We start from the raw sequence: 26427 nt of genomic DNA, 5'->3' as shown, positions 1-26427 counted from the left end.
TGAACTATATTATTGTTCATAATATGAATGGAAATTTGTTAAAATTTCAGAGGTTCTTAATCGTAGAAATATAATTCCGTGTTTTAGAAATATAGGCTAACAATTTACCTGTCTTATTTCCCCATCTAAAAAAAATTGTTTTTTATATGATCCAATTTATATTTAGATTGGGACAACAAATAAGTCTCCAGAAGACGTCTGGCCTGTTTATATAAAACAAAATTATCTTCAGTTGAAAAATGTACATACTGTTTAAAAGTCGATGCCAGCACTTCCTGAAGAGTACGATATTTAAATCTTTTTTTCTCTGCGCCTTTTTGAAATATGTCCAAACATATATAATATAATGTACTGGAATATCATGTGAGGCAATAGTTAAAATAACCTTAATATATATATATATATATATATGAGCTACGAGTTTTAGCCATACATATATTGCAGGTTTACATTTTTTGGTAAACAAAATAAACCACTATTTTTGTAGGTGCCTGTTGGAATGTTTTCCTACAATTGATTATGTGCATTCCTTTTGTTTTTTTTTATAAATGTTTGTTTTATTTTCACTAAGAATAAAACAGATTGTTTATTGTCAAATATGATTTGGAGACCATATCTCCTAATTCTACAGTAGTTCAGCATTCAGCATCTGATCTTTCCTGGCAGCAATAGGAGGCTGATTCATGTACTGCCAGTTGCCAGCTCTGGGTGGGTGAGTAAGTAGCAGCCCTGGAGTAGGAGTAAATTAACAAAACATCCAACATCGCCTACCAGTCACATATGATAACAAGTCCATGAAATGATAATATGAATAATGCACTGTTTACCTTTTTCAGATGCAGGGGCAAGGTCAATAAAACTTCGACATTTTTCACCTTTAAATAAAAAAACAAAAATATTTATATATTATATATTGTTTTGCCCTAAGCATCATGGTTCCAACATTAACGACATTATTGGCCTGCGCTATATTTACATATATAAAGACTAAGGGGGTATTCAATGTTGGGCACTATTTCGGACAGGGGAAATAGCGGCCACCGCCTTATCAATGCTGTCATTTCCAGCAGCATTGAAAGTAGATTTTAAGTATTGAAGGTAGATTTTAAAACAAGTCATCTGTTCAGCCGGAAATGGCCACGGATTGTCGAATTCAATCAACAATCCGCCCACTTTACGCCACTCGAAAGGTGGAACATTGGATTTTGCCTGTCGATTATTTGTCGAGGGGACAGTCGAATCGCAGATTGAATACCGCTCCTAAGTCGTAAATTAAAGTTAAAATTCCTCTTTGATGCAGCAGAAACAAAAAAAAAAAAAAGGTTTTGCTTAAACATGAACATAATAGTTACATTATTATATGGCAAGCAATACATAACGCTAGAGTTATCATTAGCGAATCATGCACAAACACCAATAATCACTAGCTAGAGATGACAAACATCATCATCATATCCCATTTTCCACGCCTTAAATATAAATTAATCAAACTTTGTAGGGATAAGCTCCTTGGAAATCTCTTATTGTACCTACTGTGCTACAGCTATTTACCAGAACATGTAGTACCTTTTTACATTTGCAAATGTGATATATTTTAGTTAAATAAAAAAATTCAAGACGAGGCACAATATATTTTAAATTTATTTAGATTAGTTCCTAGTGTTAATAGTTTACTGATTTCACCTACAAATTTGTTAAATTATTGTATATGTTTTTCAAAAAAACAAACAATAAACAGGTTTTCTATTTTTAATAACAAATAAACACAGAACAATATTTTTCAGGCTTGAAAAAGACTTTAGGAGCCCATACACGCTCCGTTTTTGCCGGCTCCGTTCTGTACTATGCGATGCGCGCTCCCGCGCAACACAGCAACACATAGTACGGTACAAAAAGTATGTGCTGCACATACTTTTTGTACTAGCTACACATCGTATCGGATCACAGTGCATGCACAATGCATGCACAAGGCATGCGATCCGATATGATGTGTACTTTAAAAGTACAAAATGGACCGCAAAAATGGACCGTGTATGGGGGGCTTTTGGGATTGTATGCTAATTAATCATTCATAGACCTACAGACGTCATTTACAGTACAAAGTTTTGGAGATATGTGTGTCCATGCTTGCCAGATGTTACAGAGATTCAGAATACATTAGCAGATGCTTTACAACTACAGATACTGGTAGGTTAATTGGCTCCCAACAAATGAACCCTAGAATGTCTGTGTGTGCATGTGGTAGGGAATATATAGTGTACGCTCCACTCTGCCAAGGACTGATGTGAATGTTAAAATAGTCTCTGGAAAACTTTGCAAAATATATGAGCGCTATATAAGAAATTGGGTACTTGTTTCCTAGCACGGCTCCAGCGATTTTAATTGCATTGATCGGGACCTAAAAAATCACGTAGATCGCATCGCATGCAACCAAATCGCATGCGATACAATCAACGCGATTTTTACATTGGAATCAATGTGAAATGGTCCCTGAGACCCATTTTTACATTGGGACCAATGTAAAATACACTGTACACCCCAATTTTTATTGCATACCCCCCGTATGGGTGAAATGCCCCCTCATTGTTAACGCCACCCCAGTTTTGATGCCAACCCGAAGCGTGGCGAGCGCAGCGAGCCCGCAAGGGGCGGCGGTACGCGTCCTCCGACCTTTTCATACCCCCACTATCCACGTCGGCGTGGAGTTGATTTTATAAAGTGTGGCAAGCGCAGCAAGCCACCGCGCCTGAAGCGTGGCGAGCGCAGCGAGCCCCGTGAGGGGCCACGCATTACTTCACAGGTGTTACGCGTCCGCTCCCCATGCTTCCCGCTCGGTGGCTCGCTGCGCTCGCCACACTTTATAAAGTCGAGTCCACGCCGACATGGATAGTGGAGGTATGAAAAGGTCGGAGGACACGTACCGCCGCCCCTCGTGCGCTCGCTGCGCTCGCCACGCTTCGGGTTGGCGTCAATAGTGGGGTGCCGTTAACAATGGGGGACCATTTTCCATACAAATTACCCATAACGGTGGGTATACAATAAAAATCGGGTCCATTGGGGCATTTAACATTGTTCCCTATGTAAAATTATAATGACATGCGATGGACGCGATCAACGCGATTGATTATTTTAACATTAGCAGCGTGTATGCGCCACAACAAATGGCTAAAACATCGCATAGCCAAACAACACTTGCTGTAGGTTGGCATCGCTGAGCTAACCTTGGCAGTACTTAGTATATTCAAAACAGACAGGGTGAAAGAAGTTTGAAAACTAATGTAATCACCAAACATGGCAGAAAACGACAGGTGAAATAGTGTGCCACAATATACAGTTACACATATCTGTACAAGGTACTACATTAGTCAGCCTTAGTGGTCAGAAAGCAATACACCACTAACATACAAAACAGTGCTATACCTTTTCCCTTTCCCATGGTGCCATTTATGTACCTAGCATCAAGGCAATATTTATATTCCTATCACATGTGATTTGGATGCAAGCAGTGATTACTAATGCATGAGTTGTGGACTGGATTAACATATGGAATGGGTTAGTGTCATTTGTTGTACATACCAAATAAGTGCACAGTACAAATTAACATTCACATATAGATTTTATGTCTGGCCAAAGTTGTAGGTGTTTATTGGTGTTCAAATCTGCCAATAAGTACAAAATCAGACTTTGAAAGTATGCCTGGTTTTGTACTTTTGTTTGTCTGCTGGTATGGGCGTGGCCTAAGCGCCGCACGGTGTACGTAGCCGTACGGAACGCTGCCACAAAGAACGCAGGGTGTGGCTGATGTACGCCAATGACTGAAATGTGTATATAAAGGTGTGCTAGAAAAACAAAATGGTGTTGCAAACATGTCTGGTTCTCAATCAGAGGGAGAACAGGAGTATCAGGGCCTCCTAGCTCACCTGGACTCCAGCACCTCCTATGTGCCCCTCACCAGAGACCAGCCATTGGGAGGTGAGCAGGCAGCTGGGCCATCAACAGCAGGCCAATCGATAGATGCCCAATCTGCAGCTGGGCCATCTTCTGCCTCAGCAGAATCATTGGGAACACAGCAGGTGGCTTCCCAAGAGAGTAGCCTGGCCAGCACTTCAAGAACAGCGACTGGTGGCCATGGCCATGGGTGTGGCCGAAAGAGGCCAACAGAGGAACCAAGCAGCAGGAACATGGCATTTAAACCGCAGGAGCTTGCCATACTGGTACCCCGTGCACGGGATTGGATAGAGTGTCCACAGGAGAGGTTGACACACACAAGGAGATGGAAGATTTGGGAGGACATAACTGTGGAGATTAATGCGGTAGCTCCACAAGTTTGTGAGGCTGAGCATGTGAAGAAGAGGCAAGTTCAAGTGTGTTACATTTGAGCAGAACAAGACCAGTAATGTTTTTATTAGATGTTAGATGGAGTTGGTAAATGGTCGGTCACGTTGCTAGGAGCAACAGACATGATTGCCATGTCGCTTAGTCTATATTTATTGTAGGGTGAGTGTGAATGTATCTTCTAAGGGTTGGTTTTATAGTTTAACATAATGTAAGTTATGTGGAATGAAGCACATGTTGTAATCTGTAGCAGATTGCAATGGATGCTACATCAAATGTCAGGAGTGACATGTAATAATATGTAAACTTTGGTTGCAGGTGGCATGACTTCAAAACCAACCTCAAGAAGAAAATGACCAAACGGTAGGAACACAGCCACACCTCTGGGGCTGGCCCCATGCCAGGCCGCCTGAAGCTCACCCCCCTGGAGGAGATGGCTGAGGGCTGTATAGCAATTGAGGAGGTCCGGGGGGTGAGCAACATGGAAAGTGAGGCCCCGTTTTTGCTGCTGATTTAGAAGGTAATTTGTTTGCATGGCATAAGTAGTTTGTACAAATTTTCGAGGAATGTGTTGTAATTGTAAGTTTCTCTTTCAGCAGCATCCCCACCGTTTGGTCGTGAAACTCTTGAGGACGCGGAGGAGTCGGTGGCAGCCATGTGCAGCAGCAGCAGCCAACGGCCACACAGGATTTGGACAGGTGGGTGCAGATGCTTGGGCAGATTCGCCAGCTGGGAGAGTTAGCATCAGAGCGGCTGCGTAGGACCGAGGAGGTCATGCAGAATATTGTCAGCACCCAGCAGGCAATAGCTGGGAGCCAGCAGGCAATTGCTGGGAGCCAGCAGACAATTGCTGACACCCAGCAGGCCATGGCTGGCACCCAGCAGGCCATAGCTGCCAGCCTGCAGGTGCTGGCAGATCAAGCCCTGCGCCAAAATGACCTTCTCCTCCACCATAATGAGCTTATGGTGGAGCTAGTTACCACCAATAGGGCCCTATTGTCAGTCGTTTCTGGTGCATTTCCAACACCAGCACTCCCTGCTGGCAGAAGGGGAACACCACCCCCCCCCTTCAACAGCATCTGCTCCACCTGCCCCACCATCCCAACATGGCCGTGGCCGAGGAGCCAAAAAGTCCCGCAAATGAACTTGTGTCCGCCTTAATCTCTCACCCTTATGTCTTCCTAAATCTTTCATTTAGCTGTGTGTGTCAGCTTCCTGTGTGCAACCCAATCCCGTGCACAGGGTACCCACATTTGCCCTTGGTTCGAATGTTTTGTTTGGTTCCCCTGTTGCCCTCTTTCGGCTACCATTACTGTCTGCTGTACTTGAAGTGTTGGTGCTATACTTTTCTTGTGAAGCCACCTGATGTGTTCCTAATGATTCTGCTGTGGCTATGTATGCAAAGAATACATTTGTGATTTATTTTTTCGGTTTAAAATTCCTGTTATGGTAACTTTAATTTTTGGCATGTGCCAAAGAACATGCTTTTAAAATCTTATGTTTTAAATCTTCCTGTAATAAATTTTTCTTTTTATCCCCAAATGTGTGCTGTTATTGGTGAATGTAAAAGTGACATATACATTTATATTAGTGATAGCAAGTTCTGTCCATTGCTTGCAGTGTAAATGTGTGTAAAAAATGCAGCCGTACTATTTGTGTGTTTTGTAATGGTCCATTTAAGCTGCAATGGTTCCAATTGAAGCAATGAAAAGAGTGTAATTAATGAGTAATGAGTAAAGGAGTGGATTGTATTGTGTTCAGCTGACATTGGTTCAGGTGCGGGCGTACTGATTGGGAGTTCCGAATGCCTAGCGCATGACCGAGTGGTGTCCGCAAAGCAATACTTGCTTATGAAGACCGCATATTTCCTGCCTTTTTGTTCGTGTGCAGTCGGTGTTCTGTCCGAATGCACCAGAATTAGTGCACTCCCTCGTGTACGCCCATGTTTACGCCCAGTTTAGCCCACTTTGAAACTACGCCCCTGTGTACTTCCGATTGACGCCCATATTACGCCCATATTTCCAGAGTGAATACGGTGCACTTTTATGTACGGTATTAGTGAGAACGAGTACGGAGACCTTGCGTGGCACATGCGCATAGCGTTGCCCACGCATGCGCAGACGGCTAAAAAATGCCATCCGAAAGAATTCGGAAAATTACGCATCGATCAGAATAAGGCCCTTAGTGAGGCCAAAAAGGAAGTTTTTTTCATTGGCCCACAGATACAAGATCATCTCATGGATCATTTGCTGTGATGAAAAAATGTCTTTGATGCTTGCAAACTTGTAGCAATCAACATTTTGGGGAAGAACAGAGCAAATTACCCTGTAACATGACTATACAAATGCACTCCACTCTCATCTGTTTTCTTTCCTGCACAAAAGTGGTTTAGTAAAAGATTCCAACAGGTCACCTCGACGATGGAGAAAAGAAAACAATTCAATTATTACTGTACAATGTAATACAACCAATGTGAGTGTGGTGGTCAAATGGTGCAATTTCAGAAGCTGCCGAGTGGTTCTAGTTTTTGTGGGTCCCTCAAAACCCTTCACCATCACCATCAAACAAATATTTAAAACATGACCTCTCAGGCGCTCCTTCCGAATCCGTTGGGAACTGGTGATCAATCAGTTCCAATAAGAGCATACAACACACTTCATCAGCGGTGTTGACACTGAGCTCTCTCCGACATAAACTGCTCGCAAGGTCCTCCGTCCTCCGTCTGTCACCAGCATAAATACCACAAGTCTGCCAACGAACTTCACCAACGCGTTTCGTCCTGTATATAGGACTTTTTCAAGGTGTGCAGACATCAGGCCATAGTTCCGTTTATATACCCTACCTCTGTATGCCAGCTGGACCCTAATCAGCGTTTTCCTACAAGTCCCATGGTCCTTTGCTGACATACAGACTTCCGGCTCACACGTTAATGTGAGCCGGGTTACCGTGGAGACACTGGCATCCTGACGCAGCAGGACGCCAGGTCCCGATACCTCATATCCGGTGGCTGATTCAACTCCGCTCCCTATGAGTTTCCATGGTGATCTTTGTATGCTGTTTGATTACCGGAGCTTCGTTCCGATACCTCACTTCCGGTGAGGTCTTTCCTGCATCCTTTGTACATTCCATGGTTATTCAAAACGCTATATCTTTATTTCTGAGCGCTGGGACTTAGCGTTCTCAGTTGCCATAACGACCTTAAGTGTTTTGTTTCTTTATCATGTACATTTCCAGCAACTTTCAGATGTGGCTCGTGTCCCCATAAAAAGAGAAAAATATAACATTTAAAAACGACAGATCAAAAATATGTATACAATCAACTACAAATACATGGATATAATAAAACCTATAAAAATCTATGAATCATAATAAAGTGCATTACAGTGTAATATTCCCAGGTGCAGTATATATTACAAAAAACATTTTATTTCAAAGTCCGAGTTAGATGAGTTGCATCTCGGCCTTTGCTATCTGTTTTGCCAGCCCTTTGTGTCTCCAGTTCTTTTTCAGGGCCGGCGCCACCACTAGGCAGCTCTAGGCATTTGCCTAGGGCGCCGGCACCTGGAGGGCGGCAGTTCGCCCCTCACCCCCAGCGAACTGTGTAAAAAAATTGCTGCCCGGCGTCCCTGCATTGCTGGGGCGGTCAGGGGTGTCCGTGCCGTAGGGGTACCTGCGGCGCGGTCATGTGTATAAAGCTGGCTGCGGCCGGCGGGGTCTCTGTAGTGAATAGCAAATAACTAGCGCTATGCACGCGGCGGTGCGGGAAGCGCTAGTTATTTGCTATTCACTAAAGGGACCCCGCCGGCCGCAGCCAGCTTTATACACATGACGGCGCCGCAGGTACCCCTACGGCACGGACACCCCTGACCGCCCCAGCACTGCAGGGACGCCAGGTCAGCAATTTTTTTACACAGGTACCACCCCCCCTCCCCCTGGCACCGGGGCGCCCCCACCCCGACTTGCCTGGGGCGCTCCGGTGCCTTGCACCGGCCCTGTTCTCTTTAATTTGTCTAAGGCCACAGAAATTAACAATTCCTTTTGGGTCACTCTGGTGATGTATTCTAAAGTGCTCTGGCATACCACCCTTGCGTTGTCAGAGCACTTTAGAATACATCCCCAGAGTGACCCAAAAGGAATTGTTAATTTCTGTGGCCTTAGACAAATTAAAGAGAACTGGAGACACAAAGGGCTGGCAAAACAGCTAGCAAAGGCCGAGATGCAACTCATCTATGATTTTGGTACCCTCATCCCGGGAGGGTTAAACTCGGACTTTGAAATAAAATGTTTTTTGTAATATATACTGCACCTGGGAATATTACACTGTAATGCACTTTATAATGATTCATAGATTTTTATATGTTTTATTATATCCATGTATTTGTAGTTGGTTGTATACATATTTTTGATCTGTAGTTTTTAAATGTTATATTTTTCTCTTTTTATGGGGACACGAGTCACATCTGAAAGTTGCTGGAAATGTACATGATAAAGAAACAAAACACTTAAGGTCGTTTTGGCAACTGAGAACGCTAAGTCCCAGCGCTCAGAAATACAGATATGGCGTTTTGAATAACCATGGAAACGTACAAAGGATGCAGGAAAGACCTCACCGGAAGTGAGGTATCGGAACGAAGCTCCGGTAATCAAACAGCATACAAAGATCACCATGGAAACTCATAGGGAGCGGAGTTGAATCAGCCACCGGATATGAGGTATCGGGACCTGGCGTCCTGCTGCGTCAGGATGCAAGTGTCTCCACGGTAACCCGGCTCACATTAACGTGTGAGCCGGAAGTCTGTATGTCAGCAAAGGACCATGGGACTTGTAGGAAAACGCTGATTAGGGTCCAGCTGGCATACAGAGGTAGGGTATATAAACGGAACTATGGCCTGATGTCTGCACACCTTGAAAAAGTCCTATATACAGGACGAAACGCGTTGGTGAAGTTCGTTGGCAGACTTGTGGTATTTATGCTGGTGACAGACGGAGGACGGAGGACCTTGCGAGCAGTTTATGCCGGAGAGAGCTCAGTGTCAACACCGCTGATGAAGTGTGTTGTATGCTCTTATTGGAACTGATTGATCACCAGTTCCCAACGGATTCGGAAGGAGCGCCTGAGAGGTCATGTTTTAAATATTTGTTTGATTACTGTACAATGTGCCTAATTCAGCATCAGTGGAAGTTTTTCTTTAAAAACAAAACTGCGACTGCACCCTCCCCCATGCTGGGGCCACTCAGCACAGGGCAGAGCCACCTAGTGTGTGAGATCCCTCCCTGCATTGTGATTGCAATGTAATTGCACATTGCTGGGAGGGATCACATTCCTAGGGTAGCCCCCTGCCTGCACAGCTTGGCCTCTTTGTGCAAGCAGGCATGGCAAATTGATTATTCACCGGCCGCTCGCACACTGCAGTGCGGGTGTGGGCCATGGTCGCGTCCAGCGTTTCATGGGTGTTCCCATGAAAACAATGGGTACTCCCATGGAAATTAACTGGTGATGCGGGTGCACGCGCGCGGGGGCTGATGTCAGCTGCCCACCCTCTTCCTATACAGGGTGTAGCAGATCTAACGCCAGCAGAGACTGACTTAGAGCTGCGAGCTCTGGCAAAATCATTCCATAGTCAGCAACCATCAAATGATTTTGCGTACGCAAGCTGTAGATGGATGTTTATGCAAAACATCCATTCACATGCATGTGGGGGGTTTGCGGTGCATGCTGAGGGTGGACTTTCGTGTGGGTGGTGGGCAGAATTCAAATGACTCACAAAGCTGCAAAATTCGCAGTTTTGTGAATCAACCAGAATAACCCGCTATATAAGCATACTTAGGTAGCTTTCCCAGACCACCGGAAAAATAGTTACTTTCATTTTTTTTATGTATTTACTGTCTAGCTATACCCAGTCATGTGTCATTGTTGCATTGTATAGGGGAGGGTTTGGTCAGCAATGCTGCAATCTTGGCACAATGCTGCTCACAAGCCTGCACCATGTCCCATTGCAGGACCCATCTAGCTGACCAATGCAGGGACAGCCCCAAAAAAATCAGCACTTATGGAATCACGTAAAAAAGGGTATATTTGTTACTTTACAAATATTTTTTTAAATGGTCATTTATGAGCTAACTGTATACAAATCAATCAAGTAAACAATTTTTTTTTTTAATTTACCATAATTAATTTTATTATATCTTCTTGCTCAGTGTTGGCCCATCAGTGTAATGCTGGGTTTGGGGCACATTCTTATGCATGTGGCCAGTGAAATGCTTCTAGTCTGTGGATTGCAATGTACCAGACTATGGAGGGGGGGGGGGGGGGGGTATGCATTCTGCCACCCCGCTATTTCCGATGTGGGAAATAGCGGTGTCTCCCTATTCAATGCTGTCTTTTGAATTTTCACGGCCACGGCCCCTTTGCACCGAGGGGCAGGCGGGACATTGAATCCCGCCTGTCGTTCTGCGGTCCATCAGACCACATATGGGCCAGGATGACGGCTGGGAATGACAGCCTTGATTCCGGATTCCATACCCCCCCTAAGAAGAATAATGCACTTATTCAGATCTGCTCCTAGCACATATTTGTTCTCAAAATGGTCAAAACCATGTGCACCGCAGGTGGTAACAAAAAAAGTTCAATTTGGGTGGGTTGTGTTGAAACTGAAATCTAAATTGCAGTGTAAATATAATACAGCCAGTATTTACCCTGCACAGAAATAAAATAACTCACACAAATCTCACTCTCTCTATACATGTTACATCTGCCCCACCTGCAGTGCACATGGTTTTGCCCATTTTGAGAACAAATCTGTACTACGATCAGATCTGAATAAGGGCCATAATGTATAATTCAAGTGAACAGTCTAGAACCATGGTGGGCCCTCAGACAGTGGGGTTTATTCTCGTTCACTCGCAAAGGCAAAATCCTTCTCAAATGAACAAAACCATGTGCACTGCAGGTGGGGCAGATGTACTGTAACATGTGCAAAGAGAGTAAGATTTGGGTGGAGTTTGACTACAAATTGAGATCTAAATTGCAGTGTAAAAATAAAGCAGTCAGTATTTTCCCTGCAAAGAAACAAAATAACTCACCCTCATCTAAATCTCTCTGCACATGTTCCATCTGCCCCACCTGCAGTGCACATGATTTTGTCCATTTGAGAAGGATTTTGCCTCTGCGAGTGAACTAGAATAAGGGCCTGAGTTTCCCCTGAGTCACTGTGGGCCAGTCCAACCCGGTTTACGCCAAAATATAGTGCATAGTGCATTGACAGGAGCATGATACAAATACATGACATGCAAAAATAAAAGCTAAAATCTAGCCCTGCCCAAAGGCGCATACTATCTTAAAGGTGCACACATTAACCAAAATAAATGTGCTCGTTATCCAAATGTGCTAACTAGGTCAGATGGAACAACAGATACAAAAGTGGAAAATAAATAGAAGCAGGTGCTAGAGAAAGCATGTGACAATTGTAAGAGATTAGCACTACAAATAATAAAGCACCCATGGGCAACTGGAGACTGTGACAGTGACCTGAAGACAGCAATAACATTCACTATTTATCTTAACGGAGCTTCCTTCTTCTTCTGGAGAATACTTCCTCTTGTGCTGAATGGCAGTAGCCCTGTGCAGACTGCATTTTTCTATGACATACATTGGAGTCATAAGATCAGTTTAGGATCTAATTAAATTGCACACCAAACTTTATCATAACATGTATACCAGATCTCTGATTTCAATGCACCACAATCAAAATGAAATGTATATAAACCCCTAGACCAGTGGTTCCCAAACTGTGTGCCTCAGGACACTTACAGGGGTGCCTTGGGTTGGTGGACCAGGATCAATTCATATTATTTATGGTCAATGTACCAGGCAAAAACCAATGCTTGTGACTGCCAATCATAATATATGTGGACAAACAGAAGCAAATCCTGTCCCTCACCAGATAACTGTGACATATAAACACAATGTACCGTATATACTCGAGTATAAGTCGACCCGAATATAAGCCGAGGCACCTAATTTTACAACAAAAAAACTGTGAAAACTTATTGACTCAAGTGGGACCCTCACTCGAGTATAAGCCGAGAGGGGGCTTTTTCAGCATAAAAAAATGTTCTGAAAAAGTAGGCTTATACTCGAGTATATATGGTACTTAATTTACTATTTTTTTTCTGAATTTCTCGATAAGAAGCATTTCGCCTAGGGGGTGCTTTGAAAAATATTTTGATGCTCTAGTCTAGGGCACTGTGATTCAAAAAAGTTTGGGAACCCCTGCCCTAGACAATGCGTACTGAAGACCTAGACCCTTAGAAATGTCCCAATATGGGAAGAAACACATTCCAAAAATCCAGATACATTATATATAAAACCTTGGTGGTTTTAATCTGTAATCTGCACATTCATTTGAAATGCTAATAAATATAATATATACAAATATAGTGATTCATTTAAAGGAGTGCCTAGAGCTACTTATTCTCACCCACATCACAGCTGAAAAGAACACAAGGGAAAGGGAGACCAGCATGGAACAGCAGATTCTCTAAACTTCAAAAGTGATAAAAGGGAAAGTGATAAACAGCCAGACAACCATTGGCACAATTTGGCCCATGGTGAATAACCCTGGTTTTTCTGTACTTCTGCTTTGAACGTCATACTGCTCACATCCTATATTGAGAGGTGCTGTGACAAGAGTGAGAGATGTAAAGTATATATAGGAGTTAAACAAGTGGACCCCATGGTGTGACGGAGAAGATCAATTTAACCAGTACTGAACTGAACTAATTGGAACTGGAATTTGGAGCTTTGTCTATCTGAGCGCATTGTAAGGATTGAAAGGAATAAAGTCTACAGTTTTGCACCATATACTGTATGAGTGTTAGGATTGGGATTATGGATACACCAGAAGATTGTAAATTTACGAGCAGGGCCCTCCTACCTTTTGACTGTCTGTAAATACCTGTTTGTTGTATAACTGTCTCCTTTGTAAAGCGCAACGGAAAATGCTGCGCTATATAAGAAACTGTTAATAAATAAAATAAATAAAAAAGGTTTATTTCTAGAACTAAGGAACTGTCTAAAACAGAGTTTTAACTGACTTTGAAATGCTTTTGGGTAGGATGAACCACCCTAAACCACTGTGAGTGGTTTGCAGAATTTCGGCATGGGAGACGGTCCCTGGAAGACGAGCAATGCTGCAGCAAACTTGTATCCAAGGATAAAGTTGCTGCTGTGCAGGCCATAGCTGAAGACACCACAGTGATCATGACCCTGTTACAGAAGGAGATTGGAATCTCATCTGGATCTATTCACTTGATACTGCATGAAAAACGGCCTGAGTAAGGCTTTTGCATGCTTGATGCCCTATCACAGTGCTGGGCAACACCGGCCCTCCAGATGTTGATGAACTACACATCCCAGCATGCCTTGCATCAGTTTCAGCATGGCCACATAGCAAAACTAATGCAAAGCATCCTGGGATGTGTAGGTCACTAACATCTGGAGGGCCGGTGTTGCCCAGCCCTGCCCTATCAGATGCCTTGAGAGCAGACGTAGGCTTAGGAGGCTTGACATGCTGGCTAGTGAGATCATCAGTGGATGACAAATTCTGGATCTACAGTTTTGATACTAAGACAAAACAGTCGGTCCAATGGAAATCTATTGGTGGTGCACTGCCACAATAGTTCGGACGTGAGTGCAGTGTGGTGAAGCAGATGGTGTTTGTTTTTGTGGCAAAGACTGGTTATGTAACTATTACTGGGGACTGGTATGCCACCCAATGCCTGCTGCAAATGCTGGAAGCCCTTTCCAGGTCCTTTACAAGAAATTGCTCTTATGGTGCCCTTGTAAACATGACAATGCACCTGCCCACAAGTCCAGAAAAGTAGTGGATATTCTGTTCCATAAACAAATCCAGGAGCTTGGTTATTAATGGTACAGCATTCCAATCCTGGCAACCTAGGACTTCTTTGTGTTCCCACAAATCAAGCGCAAGATGCATGGGATTCGAGTCACTGGAAGTTGCAGTAGAGACCTTCATCCAGCATGTAGAATACATACCTGCATCAGATTAGTCCAGATGCTTCACCAAGTGGTCGATTGCATGCAAAATTTAATGTTTACTTTGTAAAAAAAATACTTTTGTGCATCAAGAAATTTATCGCACGCCCCTCATACACAAATACTGAGCTGGACATTTAAAACGTTTGCTGATCACAAACATTGGTAGTTGGATACACAAGTAAAATATATTTATCTAATTAATACCCCTTTCACACAGAACAGCAAATTACCGGGTTAAACATTTCAACCCGGTAATTTGCCGTTCAACACGGGTCCTTTTTATGTGTGAAAGGCTCAACCCAGATGGTTACACAAAATAAATACCCGTGTTATTCAGCAAAATACCAGGGAGAACTTTTCTAACCTGTCAATTTGCTTTTCTCTGTGAAGGGGGGTCAGACTGGGACTTGAAAAATAACCCAGCACTGGAAATGCATAGTGAAACCCAGAAAGTTCTGGCTACTCTGTCTGAAAATGGTATTAGCCAGAGTTTTTTTGTTAGAGTGCCACATTTGCTGTTTTTTACAGGACACAGACAGGTTTAACTCTATACTAAGGGGGGTATTCAATGTCAGGGGCACGGCTGTAGAGGTAGCGCGACAGCTGTACCCCTGTCCCGTTCTCTCTTTGCTCGACTGGAGCTCGGCAGTCGGGAATCAATGTCCCGGCCGCCGAGTGGCGAGAAGGGGGCGTGGCCGTGAGCTGAGGCCGGAAATACTCAAGCTCCGGCGGGAGCTCGACTATTTCCGGCTTTTCTCGGCAGAACGAGCCCGACAGCTTCTGAAGTTGGGCTTGTTTTGCAGAGAACCCCTGTTCAATGCTGTTGGGGAAGACAGCATTGAATAGGGCCCCGCAGCGATCTCCCCCATCCGGAGATGGCTGCGGGAGCACGTCAGCCATTGAATACCCCCCTTAATCTTAGAAATATGTTTTAACAAAAGATCTAAACTTACTCATCATTTGAAAACAGTTATGTATGCCAGAAAATTCTACAACTGTAAGAAATCCATCTGTATTGGACTGCACAATTTCCGATAGCAATCTCTTCTCTCATATGATGAAGCCTTTGTTCATTTTTTTCAAAAGGTACTATACCTAATTGTATGTGTTTGCAGTTGATGGCCCATATAATGTGTTTCAGATTGTTTCAAAGTAATAAAATTGTCTATCTTAAGTAATTGTATTATGTTGCATACATACAGTATAATGTAGGTACAAAAATAGGTTTGAATGATCAGGCTGGCATCTATTGCAGAACAGTTTAATTGGGTAATTTGTACAGCTCATGATATTCATACTGGAGATTGCAATGCAGGATAACTGAAATGCTGGAAAATATGCCTAGGCACAATTCCTCAGGCTAGCGTTATTCATAACCAGTCTGATGTACACTTCTTCCTTTAACTCTTTCTCTCCCACTCTTCTTGTTGGCATACAATTGAGTTACCCCTTAATCATAGTTGCATACCTCCCACATTCTGCAGGTGGCTCCTGTGTCAGTGACAAATCTCCTGCTGTTCTGCATTGACCTCCTAATCTCCCAGATTCTTGGGATTCTGCAAGGGTGTCACTACGTTTTTTTTTACAAACACAATGATTTACTGTAATCCCTATGATTTGCTGTAGCTGCTCAGGTCAGGTGTCTCTGCAGATGACTCTCATTATCCCCCTTTGAGGGCCGCCGTAAAAATATCAGATGGGGCACAGAAAAATAGTTATATATTTATATTAATAAATAAAACCATTCCCTGTACATTTCAGTGAAAATATATATGTATCTATATCCTTCTAGAGATACTCTATGGCCGCCAGAACTGAACACAGTACTCTAGATGATGTCTTACCAATTACCTATACAGGTGCATTATTACTTCTTTCTTTCTACTGCTGGTGTGTCTACCCTGTTGCATACCTTTGCTTCATCTGCAAAAAGGCATATTTTACCCTTAATGCCATTTGCAATGTCTCCAATAACGATATTAAAAAGCACTGGTTCAAGTACAGATAACTGGGGTACTCCACTGGTAACCTTTCACCTATGACTGTACTCCATTTACTACAACTCTCTGTTTTCTGTCCTGCAACCAAGATCTTATCCATTCAACCATCTTAGATCCAATCCCAATCTTTCAAGTTTATTTAACAGTTTCTGATGTGTGACAGTGTCAAAAGCCTTACTAAAGTCTAGATAAGCTACATCTACAGCCCCCCCCCCGATCTTTTATTTTAGTCACCCAGTCAAAAAAGTAAATAAGATTTATTTGACATGATCTCCCCAATGTGTATTTAGTCTTATTACTCCACTTGTTTTTCTGCTTTCACTTATATATCTAAAAAAAAGTTTTCACCCCTTTACCCACTGATTGGGCCATTTCCTCCTCAGCGAGTGCTTTTGCACATCTGATTACCTTCTTAGCCTCCTTCTGTCTAATAAGATACACTCTTTGTCTTCATCAGTCTGCGTCTGCTTATATTACCTATATCACATTGCTTGCTTCTTCTTTCCCAAACCACACTGGCTTCCTTTTCCTTGTGTGTTTCCTAACTCTTTCAAAGCTTTAATAGTTTTTGCTTTGAGAGGTCTTAGCTAGTATGTATACCCAACAATACCCTAGAACAGGGGTGTCAAACTCAAATTCATCGGGGGCCGCATCAGCAGTTTGGTCACCCTCAAAGGGCCGCTGTATAATAATAATGCAATGACACCACAGGCTGCTCCCGCTGTATAATAATAATGCAATGACACCACAGGCTGCTCCCGCTGTATAATAATAATGCAATGACAGCACAGGCTGCTCCCGCTGTATAATATAACAATAGTAATGCCATGACACAAATTATACACTCTCTGGCCTGTCCTGCTGCGGCCCCCCGACTCTGCCTGCCTTCCTTCCTCTCTGCAGACGCGTGGGTGGGAGGCGTCATCGTCATGACGTCCCCACTCAGCGTCTGCCACTGCCTCGATAAGAGGGAACAGGCTGCCGGGCCCTCCTCCACGTAGCCGTGGAGGCCGGCGGCCATGTTCCTGTGGCCGCAGACATCTTAAAAGACCACATGAACATGGCCGCCGGCAGTGCAAAAAAAACCTCTCAAAAAAGATCTCAAAAAAGAGAATAAAAGGTGAAGGCTGGCGGCGGCTGCGCGGGCCACATGACGTGCCCTAGAATCATGTTAGTAGTAGTAGTGTTCTTCTTCCAGAGAACACCACTACTAAGGTTTGAGTCTAACTCTATTATATTACCTAGAAACTGTTGTTCCTGAACTCATAGGATTTATACTATTACAACTGACCCAAGGGGACAGATATTTTATGAATTTGTGAGATTTACCTAATCTCATATTGAGACTACATCTAAAAATAGAGTTTATTATCCCCTTATTACCACATAGAGTTACACCCCTGACGAAGTCTCCCAGGAGATGAAACATATTGGGTTGATCTGTTACATTTTTTAACCCTGATCATGTAAAGGGGAAGAATCACTGAATTTGATGTTTAATCAACATTTTAAGAAATATAAACTTCTAATAAATGCTGAAACTGGACATTTTATTTGTTTGGTGAACAGATCAGTACCGGCCACAACTAAATATGACATAATCGTTGAGATTGCCAAACATTTGTTCCTTTACATACTACCATTGTGAGGGCACCAGGCCGGAGTAACATCCCATTATAAAAATGTCAATGTTTCAAAGCTTTTAATGTGACAAGGAATATTATATACACTGGATAGAAATAAAGTATGTTTCTTTATTTGTAGCATGTAGACAGCATACAAGGTAATGGCTTGGCAATTCTTCTTGAGTTACAGCATGCCAGGTTTTCCAGCAGGCAGCACATACAGATGGAGCCTCTCTCATCTGAGCGGCTCCTGGAGCAGTAATTGCTGCCCCACGCCCCGGAATGTGGTGCGTGTGACCCAGAGTGTGTGTGAGACAATTGCTGGAGCACAAGCCGTCAGACTCAGGTGGCTGGAAATTCATCAGGAACAATGAAAGTGGCTCCATATGTAGGTTTGACAATACTGGTAAACTCCAAAGATTGCTAGCATAATCCTCACATTGCTCAGCCTATTGCCCAGCCAGTAAAAGGCATTGGAAACCCTGACGCTCTGCTCAGGAAAGAAATATAACAGGAAATAACAGGTGTTGTTAATTAGCAGACAGTGATTCACAATAGATTTTAGGAATACCCGGAGTGGATGTAATTTGTCCTGCTGCTGCTCTAAATCCTGGGATGTATATTCCACATTCACTTTATGTGGAATTATGCTGTCCTGCCACACTGCAGGTGAGGGGGCCAGTGGAGGTGTATAAAAGACCTGCAATCCCTCAATGCTCAACAAGAAGTAATATTTAATTTATCCTCCATACATCTCTCTCAAAGTGAATTAGCTTTTCTCCGCAAAGGACTTTTTTCCGGACCACGTGCTTCAATCCCTTTCTTTGGAAAATAGTAATTTTCAAATTGAATTGTCAGCTCAAATTACAGGAACTTTTTGTGAACCTGAACATTTTTTATGAGAATTCCTTACCACTAACACTGTACAAGTTTGGATCAACTCACAGTTTGATCCTTTATCAACGCCTCTATCAAGTTGTTTGTTAGCCTGGTTGATTTGCCTATGGACATGGCTGATGACTTGTTTAAACATCAGTCTAATTTGAGTAAAATTTAATATGGTGCACTATGCATGATGCAAGCGAGGATATTGTGATTAGAGCTGCTGATAAAGGTGGCTTGATTGCAGTATATGATCTCAGCAACTATAAACGTGCCCATACACATTACAATGGGATGCGGTCAAAATCCTGGTGGTCGGAATCCTGACGGTCGAAATACCGACGCCGTTATCCCGACCGCCGCAATGCCAGCACTTTCTCCCTCTATGGGTGTCCACGACACCCATAGAGGGAGAACAAAATAGTGTGCCAAGCATAGCAAGGCACCGGGCCTGCTGCATGGCGAGCGCAGCGAACCCGCAAGAGCAGGCGATCCACGCCCCCCCCTTGTCGGCATTGCGGCGGTCAGGATTCTGGCATCTGTATTTCGACCGTCGGGATTCAGACCGCCGAGATTTCATACTGATTTCGTTACAATTATTGTATAAAATATTGTACACAATATCGCATCTCGGTTTTGCAATGAGATGAGATGAGATCTACTGTGCTGCACATACTTTTTGTACTAGATCGCATCTCACCTCATCTCATTGGAAAACCGAGACGCGATGAGATACAATATTGTATACAATAATTGTAACGTGTATGGGCACCTTTAGGTGGAAATCAGCAGACAGTTATTGGATAGCTCCACTAATAAAGCTTAAACTTTTGATTCTACAAGTGTTTGTATATGAAAGTTAGACTCAAAACTATCTAGTGCTGTAGACTCAGGGGATATTTCCAGCACCATTAAAAATGTACTAATTTGTGATTATCCATTCAAGGCCATTTTGTATACCCTCCCCAAGGTACATAAGCGCTTGGTACGTCCCCTTGTAGATCCATAATATATGCCAGTGTGTCCATTTTTCAGCCAGTCATACAGATTTCCAAATTTGTGGGGCATGGCCTGACTGTGAAGCCAGCTGGTTGCATTGAAGAGGAAATCCTGACACCCTTGGCCCATTCTAGCTGCTCTTTTCCCTTTTGGAGTCAGCCACCGGCCAGACCCTAAACTAGCATTCTTGCTGCACGTCAGCTGTGCACAGGTGTGTGAGCCTCGGAGCCGGGGAGTTTTTTTACATAGCTTCTGGAGGTTGCAGCCTACCGCGTGTGCAAAGCCCAAGACTACATTTTGAAACTAGGCCGGAATTTAAGCTCTACTCCAGCGATCGCGGATGCAAATACCCACAAGCTATATCCGAAACCCACGGCATCTGACCGCATTGCTGTGCCTCCAGAACCTTCATTGGGCACCCTCCATCCACCCCTGGACACATCTATAAGTGAGGTGAGTGACATAGTGGGTGCACCTGCTTCACTGCAGTAATTAATTACTTTTTTTGGTGGGAGAAATCCCTGTATCATACCACACTAGGGGCCTTATTCTGGTTGGAGCGTCCGGGCCGTACGCGTACGTCCCGGGGTTTTTTACGATCTGCGCATGTGCAGATACGCTAATGCGCCGGCGCGAACACTCCACAACGCTTACGGCCGGTGTCTCAACGTGCGAAAAAACCTGTACGCGAGCGTACGGGTAATGGGGCGGCATAGGGGCGTGTTGATGGGAGCGGCCGAAATAATGAGGGAAAATGGGCGTAAATATGGGCGTACACGGGGGTGTGCACCAGAAATGAGCGGTGCTACTACCGCACGATCGACTAAGGCACCGTTCGTTTCGGACACCAAACAGGCGGCCGCCAACCGCCAGCTAAAACCACCCCTACAGATACCGCATGCCAGCGTGCGCCTGAGTTGGCTAATTAACACTGATTACTACTCAAACACATACACCTGAATGTAATAAGCAATGCTGCAGTCTATTAACTACAAACCATGATTTCACTGCCTGCAAGCCACACATGCAGCACGCAAACACATTGGAAGCTTATGTTTCTATACTTCTCCACATTTAAAGGTTTGTTTAATTTAAGGTAAGAATCTTTTTATACGCTAAGGTAGGTATTTGCTAAACAGACACATTCACTACCTGCTTTCATAGACTTTACGCAGTAGCACACTCAATCTACACAAGTCGACATGTGTCAACGTGTTCACTCTAATACTAACATAGGTTTTGTATTTAGGATACAATAACATAAACCACATCTAACACCTACAAAGGATGTTTCAGCAATGTTTGAAGCCCATGACCACTATTTTCCACACAATCTTTGTATAGTACCCAAAATAATGACCTGTACCACTATCTCATCTGCTATGATTTGGATTTCACTACACTCTGGATGTAAGATGCCACCAATCACATTATTGCACTCTCATCTCTCTAACAAAGGATTCCTACATCTGATTATGACACTGTCAAATCATATATATTTTAAAAGTTATGCATGTTTGTTCACAAGCTAATTTATCATGTTTGGCCCATTCACACATCTTTTTTTAGGGAGGACACATATGCATTCCTACAGAAATTTACCTTTTCACCCTTGTTTGTCTGCCTCACCCACTCCATGAGGAAAGCATTGTTCTGGACCTGCTTTTACCTACTACTGTAGGAGCTACCTCACCTGCACACAAACTGCTTTCTCACCTATTAAGTTGCTCTGCACATGTGCTGACACAAACTAATTAGCAGGGAAAAGTTGGATAGGAACATGGGAATGGCCATGGAGAGGGTTACACATGGGAAACTTCCACCACACTTCAACAAATGTTCAAAAATACCCTGGTCAGTAAGTACACATAAATCTAGTATTTGTTTCACACAAGAAATTACACATACCACAATTTTGTTTTAATTTGTAAAATAAATGTATTTGCTGTTCAGCATCACAGCTTGACACTTTAATGTGAGAAATCAAATAAACAAATAAAATAGACACACAAATAATAAAACAGCCAGAACAAGAGGTTGCATATCTCCAAACATGTGTTACCCTGCAAATGCAATGGTGAAAGAAATGGGGACACCAGAATACGTACTGCAACAACCAGGGTGAATACTAAGCAAGATACACACCACCAAAAAAAAATATCCTGCATTTGTAGAGGTCAAAATACGAACTTTCATGCCCATGGCACGCAAATGGATCGATGGGCAACTCAGGAAGCGGATGTCCAGTGCAATTTAAACCTTTGGCCTCCAACCACAGAGGAAGTGAACCAGGTCTCATTTGGGCCCTTTTTTGCCCCTTTTAGATGGGGCCTTGGGGACAGGGGCCTTTGGGTCAGCTGGCTTTCGGCGTCTTCCCCTAGTCGACACAGGAGGGTCAGCCGAGGTGGAAGGTTGGGGAGCAGCTTGGGGTGGGGCAGCAGATGGGGGATTGTCCCTTAGGGACCTGGCGGTGGACAGCTGCTCCGCAATAAGTTCATTCTGGCGGCTGAGGTGTTGGCCAATGCTTAGCATGCCAGCCGCCAGAGTTTCATTAATGCGGTTCAACGCCTCAACCTGCAGCTGGTTTGTGGCCTTCCACTCCGCCAGAAAATCCGCCACCTGCTGCTGACGGATCGCAGCATCCACCCCTTGCTGCTCGATCCTGTCCAGCGTCACCAACAGGCTCTCACTCAATGTCTCCTGTGGCTGGGGCTGGGGGCGACGTCTTGCTGGAGGCTGGACCACCTGCTCCACCTGTGGCTCTGCAGAGGAAGATGCTGCCGGTACATCCTGACTTTCTGCTTCTGCTAGGATAAGAATTGAAAACAATGTCACCATCACATACGCAATAAAAAATATCTTTCTAAATACAATGCATTACTGTGACTTACCATCAAAAGCAGCAGCAAAGACCTCCGCCGGGAGCTCACTGTCCATATTGGAGATCCCCCTGATCTCCCCCACATCGATGACGTCACAGGAGTCCAGCTCCAGGGGGGTATACTCCAAATGGTCAGGCATAGGACCGCTCCCGGTGGACATGCTGTGGTTGTACCGGTCAGTCATCTTCCTCTTCAGGGCACTTTTGAAGTCAGTCCACCTACAAGTTTAAAAATACAAATATCACCATGAGATATGTGCACCACTGTGCTACGTGTAGGGTTACCACCTAGTCCCTTTAATTCCGGACACATGTTACTTACACAGGTTCTGTGGCAGTTTAAAATTAGGTGAAGTGGAGTCTTGAAGTCAGCCAGCCACAGAACCTGTGTAATTAATATGTGTCCGGAATTAAAGGGACTAGGTGGTACCCCTAGCTACGTGACATTTCCTAGTGTGGGTGATCTTATGTTTTTTTGCCATGTGTGGCCAAATATTTCTTTGATGGACAAAACCATGTGCACTGCAGGTGAGGCAGGTGTAAAACCCCACCCAAATCTGATTATCTCTGCACAAGTAACACCTGCCTCACCTGCAGTGCACATGGTTTTGTCCATCTAAGAAATATTTGGGCAGAAAGAGTGAACTAGAATAAGGGCCTCAGTTCCTGCTGGAGACTGCTGAAAAATTGACCTGACAAACACACTAACCTTTTCTTCACCGCGTCCCAAGTTCTGACCACTGGTGCCACCTGGTTCACTTCCTCTGTGATCTTGTCCCAAAGGTTTCTCCTTGCACTGGCACCCGGCTTCCTGGTTGCCAATTCAATCCATTCGCGTGCCCTGGGCACTAGAATTCGCATTTCGGCCTCTACAAATGCAGGGTTTCTCCTTCTGGTGGTGGTATCCTGCTCAGTCATCACCCTAGATGTTGCAGCACGTTTTCTGGTGGCCCCAGTTCTCTCACCATGCACCTGCTGGGTCACACCTGTTTGGAGAGATGCAACCTCTTGTTCTGGCTGGTTGCTTGGCCCTTGTGGAGCTGGTGGAGGTTCACCAGGGCCTGTTACTGAGGGGCCCGCTTGATCTTGCAGGCGACTCCTCTCTTGGGCCCTCCTTCTCCGCTCCTGTTCCCTCTTCTGTAATGCTTCAAGCAGGGATTCTGCTTGTGCTCTCTGCAGAGCGTCCTCTGCTGCTGAATCGTCAGAGTCAGACATGTTTGCAGCAATTGTGGGCTGCATCTGACTGAATATTTATATGTTAATCTCCCGCCATGAACAAGGGGGCGTATATTTTTTCCCGCAATGTAGATGCAAATTTACGCCAATATTTCCCGCCGATAATTGCCGCTTAAATTACGCAGGTCTCAATGCACCTGATCAATCACCCGTATATGTATATACACAGGTTGTGGAGCAATGTGGGCTACATCGTGAAATGTGTGCACCTGTCATTCCAATGATGAGTGTTGTCAGCTGGTATCTGTTGGAGTTCGTGTATGCTTTGTGAGTCACATTTCAAAACATCACGTTATAATGCTTGCCTTGCATATGTAATGTCTATGCAATTGTCATACAGCAACATGTTGCATTGTGGCCCTTTAAGCAGCGTAGTTATGAGTAGACGGGGTGCGTGTATTATTTTCCGCATACTGTATATACAGTACTTTTCTCTTCATGGCAATCGGTGTATTGAGCCCCCTTTAAGCAGCGTAGTTATGAGTAGACGGGGTGCGTGTATTATTTTCCGCACACTGTATATATACAGTTCCTCTCTATACATTGAATGCATGCTGTTGGTTGTGGTGTGTATATCGGAACGGTCCGCGTAAGTTTCTATTCGCATCCAGTTTGTTAATGTAAGAGGGATTAATAAAGTTAATACCAAACAAACAATTTTTTCAACCAATCAGCAAGCACCAAAAGTGATATATGTACCTGCAATTAATAACTGCGCCATTGCCACCATGACAGCAAACAGAGCTAGGCCATTCTCCAACTCTGAGCTGTTGGCCCTGGTCCACGTCATGGACCGTCACCTGGGGCCCAGGGGCCCATATGTTTCAAATGCGGACAAGCGGCGGGCGTATAATGCTGCCCGCCGCCTGATATTTTCCACGACCGGCGTCCGCAGAAGCCTGGGGCAGGTTGAGCGGCGCTGGTCAGACCTGCGCCGGCGGCAGCCCGTTCTACTGTGCAGCCTTCGCCGCCATATTGCCCGATGTAAGTTTTGATTACTAGTATGTCTGCGTTTTTTAGCAATGTTGTGTGTACTTTTTAAAAATAGGTTGCTGAGTATGGGGGTGTATATGGGTGTATATGGGGGGTATAGGGGGGTGTATATGGGGGTGTATATGGGTGTATATGGGGTGTATATGGGGGTGTATATGGGTGTATATGGGGTGTATATGGGGGTGTATATGGGGGTGTATATGGGTGTATATGGGGTGTATATGGGGGGTATAGGGGGGTGTATATGGGTGTATATGGGGGTGTATATGGGTGTATATGGGTGTATATGGGGGTGTATATGGGTGTATATGGGGGTGTATATGGGTCTATATGGGTGTATATGGGGTGTATAGGGGGGTGTATATGGGTGTATATGGGGGTGTATATGGGGTGTATATGGGGGTGTATATGGGGGTGTATATGGGGGTGTATATGGGGGTGTATATGGGTGTATATGGGGGGGTATAGGGGGGGGTTTAAGTAGTTGCTCAGTTTTTTGGTGTAGGATATCAAATAGTTAGCATGATAAATGTCTGAAATATCACAGCAATGATCATTTGGAAGGTTATGAGCATGACTAATGTGAATTTTTCTTTCCCCCTTTTTTATGAATCCCAATCTTCGATTTCTATGCCATCAACATGAACATTGCAGCACGGGCAAGAGCCGCCAGAGAAGCCCGGGAGCAGGCACGCCGGGACCAGGCAGCCCCAGAGCAGCCAGAGGAGGAGGAAGAGGAAGAGGAGGAAGAGGAGGAGGAGGAGGAAGAGGAGGAGAAGAAAGAGGAGGAGGAGGAAGAGGAGGAGGAGGAAGAGAAAGAGGAGGAGGAGGAAGAGGAAGAGGAGGAGAAGAAAGAGGAGGAGGAAGAGGAGGAGGAGGAAGAGGAAGAGACACAGGGTGCTGTTTGGACCCACACAATTTCCCCATCCCCTTCCCCCTCCACAACCCCCACCCCCACCACCTCCCCAACCCCCACCCCCCCCCCCCTCCCCACCCCATTTCCAACCCCCCTATACCTCTCCACCACCCACCCCCAAACCTCTCCACTCCCCAGTAACAGCCACTACCGTGGTCCAGACTCCGGGACCAGCATTGTCATTGCTCCAGACCCCCCCAACCACCGCACAGCCAACCAGCGGTGACGAGGATGGCTCAAGTAGCCGTAAGTAAATAATTTGTCTAATGTTTACCTACACATTTCTACACATCAACAATCACAACAACCACATATGTGTATCCAACATCAACATTAGTTGCAACATATCACTGCAGGGCGACCATGAGGTGTGTCCTGTCCTTCTCCAGGAACAAGGGTCCCCTTGGTGGTTTTTTTGAGTGTGGCCATGCCTCACCCCTTGAATAATTGACATAACAGTACATCCAATGAGATATCCGACATTAGTGGTGTGGTAGTTA

At 44.4% G+C, this 26427-nt stretch overlaps 1 protein-coding gene across 2 annotated transcripts in view; it reads right to left on the bottom strand.

The window, feature by feature from the left end:
• Positions 1-26427, bottom strand: part of GSG1L (GSG1 like) — a 221259-nt gene that overhangs the window by 130942 nt on the left and 63890 nt on the right. For both annotated transcript variants that reach the window (XM_083153409.1, XM_083153408.1), the window contains exon 2: positions 828-875. In XM_083153409.1, coding sequence (XP_083009535.1) covers positions 828-875 — 48 coding nt within the window. The remainder of the gene's footprint in view (positions 1-827; positions 876-26427) is intronic.

Source organism: Crinia signifera, chromosome 7 (assembly GCF_055691185.1).
Source record: "Crinia signifera chromosome 7, ASM5569118v1, whole genome shotgun sequence".
NCBI lineage: Eukaryota > Metazoa > Chordata > Amphibia > Anura > Myobatrachidae > Crinia > Crinia signifera.
The sequence above is the reverse complement of the archived record's forward strand: the minus strand, read 5'-3'. Positions and strand labels throughout refer to the sequence as shown.